Raw genomic sequence first — 13,828 nt, 5'->3', positions numbered from 1 at the left:
ACATGTAAGGGTTACACAAAGCCACCATTTTAGTATGCATGCTTTACATTTCCCTCAAGGCCGACAAGTCAGCTTCCAAATGCGCCGCCTAACGCAAACATGATGTCGGACACTAAAGATCTCAGATGGGAGCTGATCTACAAAGTATGTGCGCATAAAACGTGCGTCACTAAAAAGCTTGTTAATGAACTGTCACCATTGATGCAAAAGACAATCGGGGCCAAAGTTCAAGAGCGACGGTTTTATTTGTTGGCGCGGCGATAACTTTTTGTTGCGACACTTGTCGGTCGCATGATTATTAGTCTTTCCCAAATAGGACACACCGTCCTTTTTGTCTTTTTGTCAACCCTGTTAAATCTCCAACAACTTCTTTCATTTTGAATTAATGGAGCAAAATTGTTGGCCTGTCACGTACAAACAACATTGTGTTCATCACAAACAATCAATTTTGTCATGGCAGGAAGTGTGTTGCCGAATCTGTTGTCAATTTACTAGAAGCCTTCAAGATGCTTTTCTCCTGTCATTTCTTTTCACTCTTCGCCGGACGTTGTCGATTAACTCTGATTAAATCAAAAAATCCCAATCGGGCACTTTCATCTGGTTTGGAGTCTGATCTAATTGCTTTGAAGGTTCAAATAAATTAGGACGTGTCAAAGCCGTGACAAGCAGGTGCTGAGCACTTGGCCCAGCGCGTGAGTGCCTGGGCCAAGCAGAGCGAAAAAAAAAAAGCTTCTCAGAATTTATCTGCGCTCTGCTCCCATGACAAATGATTTTATTGTTCCCTCACAGTTGGTTTTCATTAGCTTTCGAGGCCGGGACCATGTGGACCATTGTTGTTCCTTTATTTAGCGTAGATACAGGAGACCACATAAAACAGAACGTTCCTTGCGTACAACAAAGCAAAACTTGGCCCAGTTGACTTTATCGCCAAGATGGATGAGACCAGAAGAGTCTCTTGTCGTTTTTGTCATTGCTCCACCAAGCAAAATCTTGACCAAGTGAACTCGGAAACCTTTTTTTTTAAATCTGATTACGCGGCCGCGTGTCACGTACCCGGACTAGCGGGCGTCGTGTTGCGAGACGAGCGGGCGGCAGATGGGAGCGATAGGGCCGAAGCCGCCCGCCGGCCGTGGCCTGCACTCTACCTGACCTGCGTCGGCTACATCGGGGCTAGCGTAGCGGGCTAATCTTTTGCAAATGCTGCGAGTCTCCATGACGGGGCCCTCGCAGAGATGGCTTAGTCAAAACAGAGGTGTAATTTAAAGGCTGATTAACTAACAACTACCTGCTGCTTGTTGTCGAGCGTTAAACACACAGCACGACATCGACTTTGACAGGGCGTTTTGTCGTTCCGCTCGGGGACACACACACAGACTGTGTTAGGGGCTTTTTGCCATTTGTCGGTAAGATGATACGTGAAGTGCGAAGGCCTGGTACACACATGAGGAGTCTTCAAATCTCAAAAGACTTTTTTTTTTTTATCTGTGGCAGAGCCCACACAAAGACAAACATTCTAGCAGTTATGGTCATATATGCGGTCCAGGTCTGAAGTTTTTCTGAAAGTGGTTTCGGGTTTTTTTTTTTTCCCTAATGAGCTTTTAGAGCGGGTTTGAATGTTATCCAATTTCTGTAGTCATCCATGAAAGCAGATTGATTATCTTTGTGTCAAAACTAAATAATAATGAAAAAAAAATGCTTTTAGTTTGGAAAACAAGGATCAAGATTTTTGGCTATAGTCTGACATGTTACAGATCATACCAGATATAATAATTTATGTAAATTTTAAATCTCTCTCTCTCTCTCTCTTTTTTTTAAAGGCACAGAAATTAAAACACAACATCTATTAAATCAACAAAATAATGGACAGATTATCTGTTAATTATCAAGTGTCGATGTGGCTGTCGTCGTACCTATTCTCTCAGACGTATTTGTATGTTCAAATTGGTCGGAGAAAAAAAACCAAGTACAAATGCCAGAAAACGATCTACTTACGAAAACCAACAAAGTACTTCTACTGCTGGTTCATTTCCAAACACTGGTAATAATCAATTTAAAAAAATAAAAGTAAGTAACAACCCCCCCAAACATGCCTGAATTTGATCAGCACTGTCACACTGCGAGCCACATTTTCTGGACCTTTGTATAAACACCGCACAGATGTGGAGCCAAGTGCGCGTTTTCAACACGGCTCAAATGCTCTCCGCAGCGACTCCAAAAAAAAGATGAATAATGTTCGCTTGGAGTGATCTTAATCCGCATACGTGCTGCTTCCTTTATCTCTCCGCGTGCATCTGATGTCCTGCAGCCAGTATGTGTGCTTTTATTATTATCATCCGCAAAGGTTCGACAACGATCACAGGGAACAATAAATATTCTGCACTTTTTGTCATTGTCGTTCTGAGGAAAGCGCATCCAAATCGCTCCCATAAAAATAGGAGGATGCATGTTAAAACCAATCTGTCAAGCGATTTTATTTTTACATAATTTATAGTTACAGGGTTCCCCCAAGTGAATTTCCACAAAGTAGAGGTTGACGCCTCTGTTAAGGGACTTGGTAGGAAAAATAGGAACAAAAGTATAAATTTAAAAAAAAAAAAAAAAAAAAAAAAGCTTCTGCCTCATTTTGGGTTAGTTTAATGAGATGAACACTTAGGCCTACTACGCTACTGTATTTGTATTGTTGCTCATTATTGTGCTCATTGGAGAGCCAAGTAATTATTTTTTTTTTGGAGGTGTAAAAGCATTTTCAAACCACACGCCAAGGTATGGCGGGCCGTCGTTTGGACACCCCTCGTTCGAAGCAATTTTTGCGTTTTTGTTCCAGCAATCAAAAGCGAATCGTCTGCTTTCTGCAAGGACGCACATCCATTCAAAGCCATTGCGAGTTTTATGAGCTATTTCATGTTCTTCCAACCACAATCCAGCTAAAGTCAACAGGCCTTGATAGAGCAACGTCCTTGGTAGCTCTTCGCCGTACATCTAAATGCACAGCTGAGCACACGAGCCAGTTTTGTGGTGTCCGAGCTGTCGTTGGGCAAGAAATTAGTGCCGCCGTTGGCCACTGTAAAAATGCCAATCGTCTAGAAGCCCCGGCCGGCATGAGCGTATACGCGCGCGGGCTGCCAAGGTACACTTATTTAACAGCACACACTGAGAACCGGCGTGTTTATTTTAGGGATGATGTCAAATGGCCGGAATCCATATTTCACATCAAATTGCTTTTAAGAAGGCTTTTTCTACACGCGAGGAAACAAACATTAGCATTTCAAAGCTCTCCCGCCAAAGAAAAAATAAAAATAAATGAGGAGCAAACCCTTTTATGGTTTTGGAAGGCCATGTTGGAAAGGAGGTCAGGGTTAACATGAATATTTTGTTTATGGTGCCTCACAAATGAATGGCAGGTTATGTGAAAGGAACGACACTTCGTTTAGCCCCAACGTTCGCCGGCTAGCCAAAGCCAAACAGCACATGAAAAAGGGCCAAGGGAGCGAGAATGATTTCTTCATTTTCTGCTTGTTATCGTCTGATTAGGCTTGTTCTCAGCACGCGTGAGCGCCAGAATTCTATCAACGTAACATCAACCACTTTGACTCTGTTTGGCGTCTTAGCATAGCGGCGCTTCAGCCAAGCGCTTCCCAGTGTCCATTGAGGAGAAGTTATTTATTTCTGGCTCAATTTGGGTTCGCAAGGCATGTCTAAGTGGAGTTTTCTTCCTTTTGGTAGCGTCGCAGATCAGAACGGATGGAAAGGGGCTTTTGCGCCGTTGTGGGCGTGAACACTAGCTTCCAAGCTAATGTGAGCAGCTTTTGTAATTTGCTTTCAAACTCTTTCAAGTTCTATCTCTATATGAGGCACCGGTTTGCCCTTTTGCACTCGCCACGGTTCTTTTCCTTTGACGGGATTTTGCGCGGTTACTCCGTCAAACCATTTCAAGCATCCAGCGCTTTCGCCGCGGTTCGCAGTATGCAGCAGGCGGCATCTTGAAATATTTGCGCCGCACAGACAAAACCCGTGTCCCGTAAAACCCCGGGCCGCCTCGCGCAGCCGGGGACGAAATCATAACAAAGAGAATCTTATTACAAGCATAAAATGAGAGACGGCAAAACACAGAAGGGCCCGCATATCTAAAATGCTTACACTGTGAGAATATATTTGGCCATAAAGCGCTTTGATGGTGGCCCTGTCTGTGTCAATAGCTGTATATCGAGCTCCTACCGCACAAGATTGAATGTGTTTCCATAGGTGTCACTTGGTAGCATTTGGGGGTTTTTAACGGGGCCCCGCTGTGCTTTAGTCGTTGGAACGGCGGGAGCTCGCGAGTCCTGCCATCCTCGCTCAACCAAATAGTGTGGCCAAAAACGGGCTCATCTGAAGGTTAAAAAGGGATGGAGGAGAGGGTTGATCGGAATTCCCCCAATAGTTGCAGAGGTGAAAAAAAATAGAGTAATGATTGATTAATTAAAATGAATTCATAAATTGCAAGTGTTCATAAAACTGCCCTGAAAGTGCCAACCGTAATCCAGACAAATAGGTGGAAAAAATAATAATCAAAACACACACATACACACAAATGTCCCAGGGTAAACTAAGACACCCATAAGAACCCCAAAAGGTGCAAAGGTCAAAATAAGACTAACATAAAATTCCCCAAAGTTAAAAACAAAAACATTTGATGTGCAAATGACAAGTGTTGGCGTAATCTAATAACAGCTCCGGGCAACATTTTCGGTCGCAGCTAACCTTACATGATCCCCCCACAAGCTAATATTTAACGCCGCAACTGTGACCAAACATTTGTCGGGAAAAAGGAAATGTAAAAAGTTCAAGCTGTTATGCATGCTTTGGGGGTATCCATTTCAAAGATAAGAGCGGGTTATTTTTGCTGATGTAACCAAGAAATAGGAAGTGAAATTGGACCCCGGCCCCCCTTTTGCTTCTCAAAACATCTGTTTTTTGGCCCGCTATTAAACAACAAGCTTTCCCTCGATGCTTCCTTCGTCCTGCGTCAAAGTCTTTTTTTTAAAAATGGCTGCCATAATAAAACTGATTTCACGAGCCTCTTCCTTTCCTCAAAGTGATGTTCTACAATTGTCTCAGATTTCAAGTGAAAACATTTGCTGGTTTCAAAATTGTGTTTTAATGTTGAAATGTGTTTAAAGTTGTAAAGTCGAGGTAAAACTGGAGAAATGTTTTCCATATGGTCTCCATCGTGGATTTACACAATCTGGAACGTATCCGCCGCCATAAACGGGAGTCGAGCGTATAGAGTAATTGCTGCCAATTGGTCACTTGTTTTACAGAAGTCGGCTTGTCAAATTGCGAGCGTCGTTGAGGGCTAATGCCCCGTGAGCCTCCTCGCGCCTTCACTGTACCAACATACTCTCATGTTCCGCGGTTGTGTTCGGCCACTGTCATTTCGCAAGAATTTCCCCGACATCTGCGTTCAATCGGATTCTCGGGCTTTGCGTGTAAATATTGGGTGACGGCTGAAGAAGACTGAAGGCCTACTGTGAGCTTTGCACTGACAGCTTCTCAGACCGCAGCGAACGGGCCCCCGATGTAGCCGGGATGAACTCGAGGCGGAATCATACGTCAGACGTATGCGAGATGACTCTCATGGTGGATTAGCCAAGGTCGAGCTCGATTCCTTCCAAACTAAGTCTAAAAGCTTCGCTGGGCTCATATCAACGACAGTCAGTCGTCGAAGCTCTGCGCTACTTGCGCCGCTAGCTAGTGACTCGGTTCGGCTAGCTACGAGTGTGCCAAAACGCACTAGTGCACTTCAGTAATTTCTTCGTGGGGGGTGAATAAATCATATTTATGGTAAATATCATTTTCACGGAATAACGAGGAAAAGATGGAGATGCCATGCTGATTGCTAAGCTAACCTAAGATTGACACAGCGAGCGAGTTCATCACCAGAATTAAACAATGGGTGAAAATTATTTCAAGTCTTGGATTCCGCTTGGTTATTTTTTCAAATAACGTTTTGGGTAATATCTGACAGTGCAACAGCAAACAATCCATTTTTGCCATTGTTTTCAGTTCAAGTGAGCGGTTGTCAATCACTTTTCTCCCACCAGGATCTTCCCTGGAATCTTTTGTTTACAAATGGAATAAAAGCATCTAAAAAGGTGCCGCTCACCATCCAAAAGTATCGTGTCAAACATTCCGCGACCACTCCGAGCCTCTTTTCGGTCCACTTATGGGATGTGGTTTGGCCGACGACAAAACGCTTTCTGATTGTCTCTGATTAATCTTGGCAACTTCCTGCTTTCTGAACAAAATCCTGTTTTGATAGTAATTGTCAGAACCAGGGCCCTTCGTGTGGTTTGCGGACTACGCACATTGTAAAATAATCTTGATTTTTTGTGATTACAAAAATAATCATCCTGTTTTTATTGCTGCGTGTTTGGTGCAAGTACACTAAAGCCTCGCTTTTGCCGCAAATTGAATACAAGGAACTGATGTTTCTCAAAATATGCTTAGAACTGCCTCGTCAAAATTCTCCATTACCGACTCGTTCAAACACTTTCATTTTATCGGTCACATTCACAGTTGATTTGAGTTTTTTTGTTTTTGGGGGGTCACGTGACCATGAGAAAAATCTAGTAAGTTAAGACGCCTGCTTGAGAGGGTCTAAAATGAGCCAGAACAAATGGATTTCTATCCGATTATCCCCGCACAAGTTCTCATGTCTGCCGTTGCCGGTAATCCCGCTACAAAAAAAAACTCCCAATATTTTTGCGCGTGCGTAATCATTTAATGGATTTTTTTTTCCCCCCCTCCTCTCTTCCCGTCGCTCCGCACCTGCTTTAAAGAAGCGCTTTCTCTCGAGCCGTTGTTATTTTTCATTTACTTGTGCCCTCGAGCTTTTTCAATCATACATCCATTACAAAGCCAACAAATAAGTTCCGGAGTTTTCCGTTTTTTTTGCCGCAGACACAAATACAGACACGAGTTATGAAATTCGGAGAAGCCAGGAAAGGGCTTTGGAACTTAATGCGCAACATGTGTAGCGGACAAGTGACCCTCTCGGACACCATCGCACATTTTTTTGTAGTCTCTCGCAAAAGAAAGAAATGACAAAAAGTGACTTTTTTTTGTAGGAATGGCAACTGAAATACAGAGGAATAAACTCAATGTTTTGAACATGCAACGGGGGGAAAAAAATGAATGAAAAAGTTTGGGATGTACTACTTAAGTGAATTTTGTGAATCTTTAATATTCTACTCGTTTTGCTCCACAACAGCATGCAATTATTCTTATGAGCCGTTTAATGTTGTGATTTGTGGAGCCAAAGTGGGAACGTTTGAGGTGTCGCGTCGGATTTCCAGAAGCATTTGTCTTGTGGTTTTGGCAGCTTGTTGCATTTCAGGTACAGATGTTTGCATCGAACCCATGACATCCTCTCCCCAAAAAAATGGGGGGGCACGTGTGCTCCCCCCACCCCCTTTTCCTCTTCTCAAAAGCACCTATCCATCAGCACATCTGCTTTTCATTTCAACTGTACGTCTCCAAGTACTCGGACGTTTTAAACGCCAACACAAGCGCTCTCATTCCGGCACTTAACACGATTCTTCGGTGACTTAAAAGAAAGCGGCGAGAATTATCGAAAATGAAGTGTCACGGTAAGGTTAAAAAATAAAAACTGAATAAATACCAGCAATTACACACAATAATAGAATCCAGGCAGGGTGTTTGTCTGATGGAGGCCTGCTGTTGTCTGTGCGTATAATATTGACGCCGCAGAAAGTTGACAGACAAATGTACGTGAACGGATTTAATCCACCACATGTTGTTCTACAAGAAGACCAAAGTCGTACTTGGATCTATCAGAGTTATTGATACGGCTTTTGTCATGCCCATTGTTCTGCTCAACGCCGCCATCTTGTTTTCATTGCTATTGCTAGCAGACCGATGCTAGTTAGCGCAACACAACAAGCTAGTTGTTTTCTCCCAAAACAATTTGCTATTATGTTTTGACATGCTGATTATCTTTAAGTTGGAGAACAATACGAAGGATAATAAACTAATATTTCCCGCGAGAATGCCGATTTTCACAGCATCAAAACCTGTTCTGAGTGCTGCTCTCTGTGTGCAATTACACGGCAAGACACACGTGAAGACGTTTATGGAGAGGAAGGTGCCACTTAAGATGTAGCAGAGGATTATTACACTTCGGACTTATCAACAGCGGCTGTTTCTCACCTCCCTTCTGTTGAGGGTTTAGTTTTTTTGTGGAGAAGGGGGGGCGGCGGTGGGGTTGGAAAACAATAGAGGCCTTCTTATTTTTTTCTTTGTTAGTAATGCTGACATCAGTGGCTGTTAGGAAGGATGGGCCAACACATGTGTGCTGAATTTGCACCAGGTGTCTCTTGACAGTGTCCTGCCTCTGTTTTTCTCCAATGTCTGTCTGCAATTTTCATCTTGGACTCTGGTACCGTTCTTGCTACTTTTTTTTTTTTTTTAACTTGTACGATACAAGTGATACAAGCGCTGTATGGTGGCAGGGAACTCAACAAGATGCTCTTTTCCAGGTGGACGGGAGGGGCCGCTGCCCCTCGTCCTCCCCTCCTTTACACGCCACTGCTCCGCCCAATGGCTTCACGGAGTAAACCGAAGCCGCAAAGCTTCCTCCGCAACGTGTACTTCACGCCGCCGTCTCTCGATGCTCCGGTTGGCTTGGCGCTCATTGAAATATAGAACGCTCAATTACCACGGCTCATTCAGTCCAAAAGTGAATTTACTTCTGGGTCCCATCCAACCCGGCATTCGTTTGAGCAAGTGCCACTTTTCGAGCGTATATTGTGGTTGTAAATCAAGATGATTTTTTTGCTTTTGTAATTTTTCCATTAAAGAAAATGTGATTTAAACACTGGTTTTAGTTGACTCAAGTCAGTTTAGGTTGTAAATGTACTTCAGGCCATCGGGGATAATTTTTCCTGCGTTTGTTGGCTCTTTCACATGAAGTGTGTCGGAGCGACTGGATAACTACTCGCGCCTGCTCGTGCCGGTGACATCTTGAGCAGAAAATGCTGTTTCGAAATTGAGTTAGGCAAGCGGGAACGAGGGACATGCGGCGTTCCAAGCGGTGGCATGGGGATATCGGCTTACCGTCCGCAAACGTTTCTGCACCGTGTGACTCCTGACTAATATTGAAAAAGCCCGTTTTTTCCTCGTTCAGATCCTCGGCCTTGACTTATACGATGATACATCACCGTAAATGAGGATCTGAATGTGTGAGAGTCGGGGGGTGGCGGGGAATTCATTGGGTAACCAACACCGTCCCATGTGTCTCTCGCACCATCTGATTATTTGCAGATGGGATTCTCATAAAAGTTATTAATGATTGGAGACTTTGGAAAAATTCCGCCATCAATCATCGAGCGGATCGTCAATTGGGCAAAAGAAAAGTCATGATTTACTTTACAAGTGCAAACAGGACCGAGTAATGGCATTATTGATATAAAATGACTCCCTTACACTGCGCTTGACTGAATCGGTTTTCCGGACACATGTCATTTGAGTTTCCTTCACTTGCACCAACACTAACATTTGACGCTATTTCTCAGACATTACTCTGCCTGTCGCCAGTTTGTTTTTCGCCAGACGGGACCCGATCGCTAACATTCCCATTTCTCTACTGTGCCTCCAGGTAACAACAGCTACTGCTTAGAAAAAAATGGCGACGCTGAGCTGGGGGGCAGCCAGGGCGCCATGATGCCACGTGGGCAGACTTTGCCGCTGCCCTTGGGGGGTCACCCAGGGGGGCTTTACCCGCAGAGCCTCCATTGCGACAGTCCTGCACCCGATCATCTTCTGCAAGACAGCCCTCACCAGAACGCCAGGTAAACACTCACTGCCGAGCTGCATTATTATTTCCTTGTTGTCTGAGATTTGTCTCACATTGTCCACTCAGCTAAACTCACTTTCTGTGGCTCTTTTTTTTTCCGCCATACTTTTTGAGTGAGTCGATGTAGGGGTGGGGGGGCGGACAAAGACGATTCCTTCATCGTGAGACGGCCTTGAAAGAAAAGAAAGATCTTCTCACATCACTCAGGGGCTCTGCACAAAATCCATAATGAGCCAACTGACAGGAATTATTATGTCGGGGATCACAGCGACGCACGGGGAAATCCGAGCGGGGTCCCCCATTCAGCGAGGCAGAGATTCCCACCATAATACACAGCATTGTAATGGACTAACCCTTCTGAGGCTGCAATTACGCCACCAAAAAACAGGTGACTCCATATTTATCCGCCCGTGTTGGCTTGGGTTTAACCCCGATTGTGCCATCAAAGGACGTCAGGCGGACGGACACTCGAGCCAGTGGCCTCTCAGTCTCGGCTTCAGCCTTGCCTTTCTAATCTTAGCAATAAATGCCCGTTTATATTCTCGCATTACTAGATTTTGTTTCATCCATCTGGAGGAATATTTGAGCTCATCAGGGAAGTATTCCGACATGAAAAAGGAATGAATCTGGAATTGACTTTACTACAAAAAAAAATCATTTCACTTCTGTTTTTGCTTTGATAACTTGGCACAATGAATAGAAATTGTGTTACATTTCATACGCTGTTTAGGACTTAGTTAGCCTATTAAAACATTTTTAATTCCTTTTCCAATGTTGTAAACTGGCTAGCCAAAACTGCAAAATTAGATAATGTTAACAAACAAAGAGTAAAGTACAATTCAGTAATGTTAGTTTTTAGGCTTGACTGGAGCCAACAACGTTGAACAATTCCCCTAAATAAGGCCACGGATGCAGATATGTAAACTTCAGATAGCAGAAAATGTTACTTTTTTGGTCTGTGACTTTCATTTCAGTGAATGGGAAGATGAACCAGTCTGTCTGTCAACAGCTGCTAAGCTGATGGCACTCAATCCCCTCTTTGTTTTGTTTTGGTCCCCTCTCTGCAGGTCATCCACTTTTCAGAGGACCCTACCCGGGGCATCGCCTGGCCTGAGCTGCGGCGGCGCCGATGGGGCTCTTTCGGCTCTGCCGTACTCAATCAAAGAAGAGGACGTGATGGGCTACGCTGTTTCGAGCATGGCGCCCAGGGTCCAGGCCGGGTTTCACAACTCGAGATCCGGGATGGTTCAGAGGACGTCAAGGGAGGAGATGGCACACGCTGGCGACAACGGGGGCGATAGCATGCGTATGGCGAGCAACGCTGCATCGGGGGATCTGTCGCAAGCCTTTAATAATGAAGACGGCTCCTCCCCGTCGGCTTTGTCCCCAGCGAGCTCCCGTCATTCGGCGCGTCTGCTCAGCGCCGGCAGTCTGAAAAGACGTCGCCTTTCGCCGGTCTCGCAGTCCGGCGTCCAAACCGGCAGCGTCGCAGATTCTCCGTCTGGGACCAGAACCGCCCCCGAGGAGATCAACATCACCGCCATCATCTGCGCCTCGTCGCAGATGTCCATGGTGGCTTGCGTCAACGGCTTTCGCGCTAACCTCTCGCCCAGCCACACCGGCAACGGCAGATTCTCTTCTCCCTCTTCCTCCTCCTCTTCATCGTCAACATCCCCGCCGAGTATCCCCTGCTCTCGGGAAGCCCCTCACAAACCCCCGCAGCACCAAAGCCCCCAGCGGCCCACGCTGCAGGAGAGCTATCTGCTGTCAAACTCACCTGCCACCTGCCTGCTCTCCCTGTCCTCCTCTTGCTCCTCTTCCTCGTCGTCGGTGTCTTCGGTGGAGCCAGAGCAAGGCCAGGGGCGGTGCGAGGAGCGGGGCTCCATGCAGCTGGGCCGTGAGGCCGGAGGGCCCCCCCTGGGGAATGGGGGAGGCGGCTCAGATGGGTTGGGCCTATTCATGCTAATGTCAGGGACGCTACAAACGGCGCCAGAAAGTGGGGCTCTTTTGGACAGGAGTCAAAGATCGGGGACTGAAAACGGGGCGGTCCTGGACGGGAGCCAAAGATCGGGGTCTGAAACCGGGGCTCTGCTGGACATGAGCCAAAGATCGGGGGCCAGCCTCAAGCAGGAGCCTTTAGATGACTTCAACGCCAGTGACGATGAACTCTTGCAACATCGCTACCACCAACATTTAAGTGGTCGCCATGGGAACCTCCGTCACCTCCATCAACACTCCCGCGCCACCATGCCGCCACCGTACCACCTGCACCAATATACGGGTGGCGGCCTTTTGAATAGCCATCAACCGGCACCGGGCTCTTCCTCGGGACTCAAGTCGTTGTCGTCCGGAGGACCCCCTGGCTTCCACGCGGGCATGGAGAGTGAGGAAGTGGGCCTAACGCAGGCCGATAAGCAGTCATGTCGCTGGATTGACTGCAATGCTGCCTACGAGCAACAAGAGGAGCTCGTCCGGCACATTGAAAAGGTCCACATCGACCAGCGCAAGGGTGAGGACTTCACCTGCTTCTGGGCCGGATGCATCCGGCGCTACAAGCCCTTCAACGCCCGCTACAAGCTGCTCATTCACATGAGGGTTCACTCTGGGGAGAAACCCAACAAGTGTATGGTGAGTCTCCATAAACCTGGAAACACCCAATGTGTGCCCTATTGAAGCACCTTCATTCTTATTCGCGGTAATCTGGCACAATTGGGACATGTAATTTGCTAGCTAGACATCATATGCTATGCATAATAGCTGGTTAGCTAGCTATGCATCATACCTGGAGTGGCTGCTTTAGAAAACATGTGGACAGAGGTGTTGTGGTGGGGTCGTGTTAGAGCGCCTCGATGTGGCTGTGTGGAAAAGCTTGCGATGGTGCGATGTGATACACGGCAGGAAACTTTCAGTATTTCTTTTTAGCACCTTTTAAATCTCATTTTCTATACACTTTGTGTGGCGTGGCCCAGAAATTGCTCAAATCAACAAACGCGTACTACATCATAATGCCTTGGCCGAATGGCCAATTTTAGTTTACAATAGTCGTAATTCGAATTCATGTGTATTTTTAGAGGAACCTGTTAAGAGAACATGTTGTTTTTCCACATGAAGAGGTGAGCCGCTGCTCGAGTCGCACTACTTTGCGGCCCGGGTGCGTTACAGGTAAAGCTCCGATTCCACAAGTCAACACACTGATCAATGTCAAGCTGTCACTCCGCTACACCCTTTCGCAAATGGAAAAAGCCCACCAACTTGAAGAATGATTTAGTCCAAATACACAATTAGTCCACAATTTGTGTAGGGCCAAGCCATGTTTATTTTCACAAGCACTGTGTTTTGGGAGAAGGGATTCGGATCCTGAAAAGCCAACACACATGGTGAACATAACCAAACAATGCCTGCACTTGATCCGTTTAAATGGGGGGCTTTTCACGTTTAGCCGTCCCGCAAGTATTAAGTGAATTGGCTTCGTATCCAAACCAAACAGCAAGAGAAATGGATTCGTCTGGAGTAGCGGGCCACAGAGGGATGGTTGCTAACGTTTGCCCTAGCCTAGCTATGTGCGCATACCCCGAGGCTCCGTCACAAGTGGTCCTCTTCAAATCAAAGTGACTGACGAGTATGCGGTATTAAAATAGTGCCTGTTTCATTTTAAGCGTTCCGCCTCCTTGACAACTCGTGCTTATTTTGGGGGACTTGAGTGGCCAATTTTAGAACTTGGGAGGTGCTTTGCTAAAATGGTTGAAAGACTCGACTTTGAATTGATATTTATGAGAGAGGTTCGATGCTCTCCAATACCATATTTATAAACAAAATACGATGACATCCATCATACATATCAGAAAAGTGCAAATCCACCTACGCCACAATTTAGACCTGGTATTACTTGGTCTAAACTGTCTAATCTACTTTCTGTCACCAAATTGTCAGCTACGCAGGAGATGTCTACCAAGTCCCCCAACTTAAATATAT

At 45.8% G+C, this 13,828-nt stretch overlaps 2 protein-coding genes across 9 annotated transcripts in view; one reads left to right on the top strand and one right to left on the bottom strand.

The window, feature by feature from the left end:
- The window catches only part of glis1b (GLIS family zinc finger 1b), a 43,455-nt gene that overhangs the window by 6,160 nt on the left and 23,467 nt on the right, over positions 1-13,828 (top strand). Inside the window, exons 2-3 of the mRNA XM_088393658.1 lie at positions 9,659-9,851; positions 10,924-12,484. Coding sequence (XP_088249784.1) covers positions 9,659-9,851; positions 10,924-12,484 — 1,754 coding nt within the window. The remainder of the gene's footprint in view (positions 1-9,658; positions 9,852-10,923; positions 12,485-13,828) is intronic.
- Positions 1-13,828, bottom strand: part of atp10a (ATPase phospholipid transporting 10A) — a 58,616-nt gene that overhangs the window by 24,498 nt on the left and 20,290 nt on the right. The gene's annotated exons all lie outside the window — the stretch shown is intronic.

This window comes from Syngnathus floridae, chromosome 13, assembly GCF_059516105.1.
Source record: "Syngnathus floridae isolate MCC-2025c chromosome 13, RoL_Sflo_1.0, whole genome shotgun sequence".
NCBI classification, from domain to species: Eukaryota; Metazoa; Chordata; class Actinopteri; order Syngnathiformes; family Syngnathidae; genus Syngnathus; species Syngnathus floridae.
This window is presented reverse-complemented; position numbering and strand designations above follow the sequence as displayed.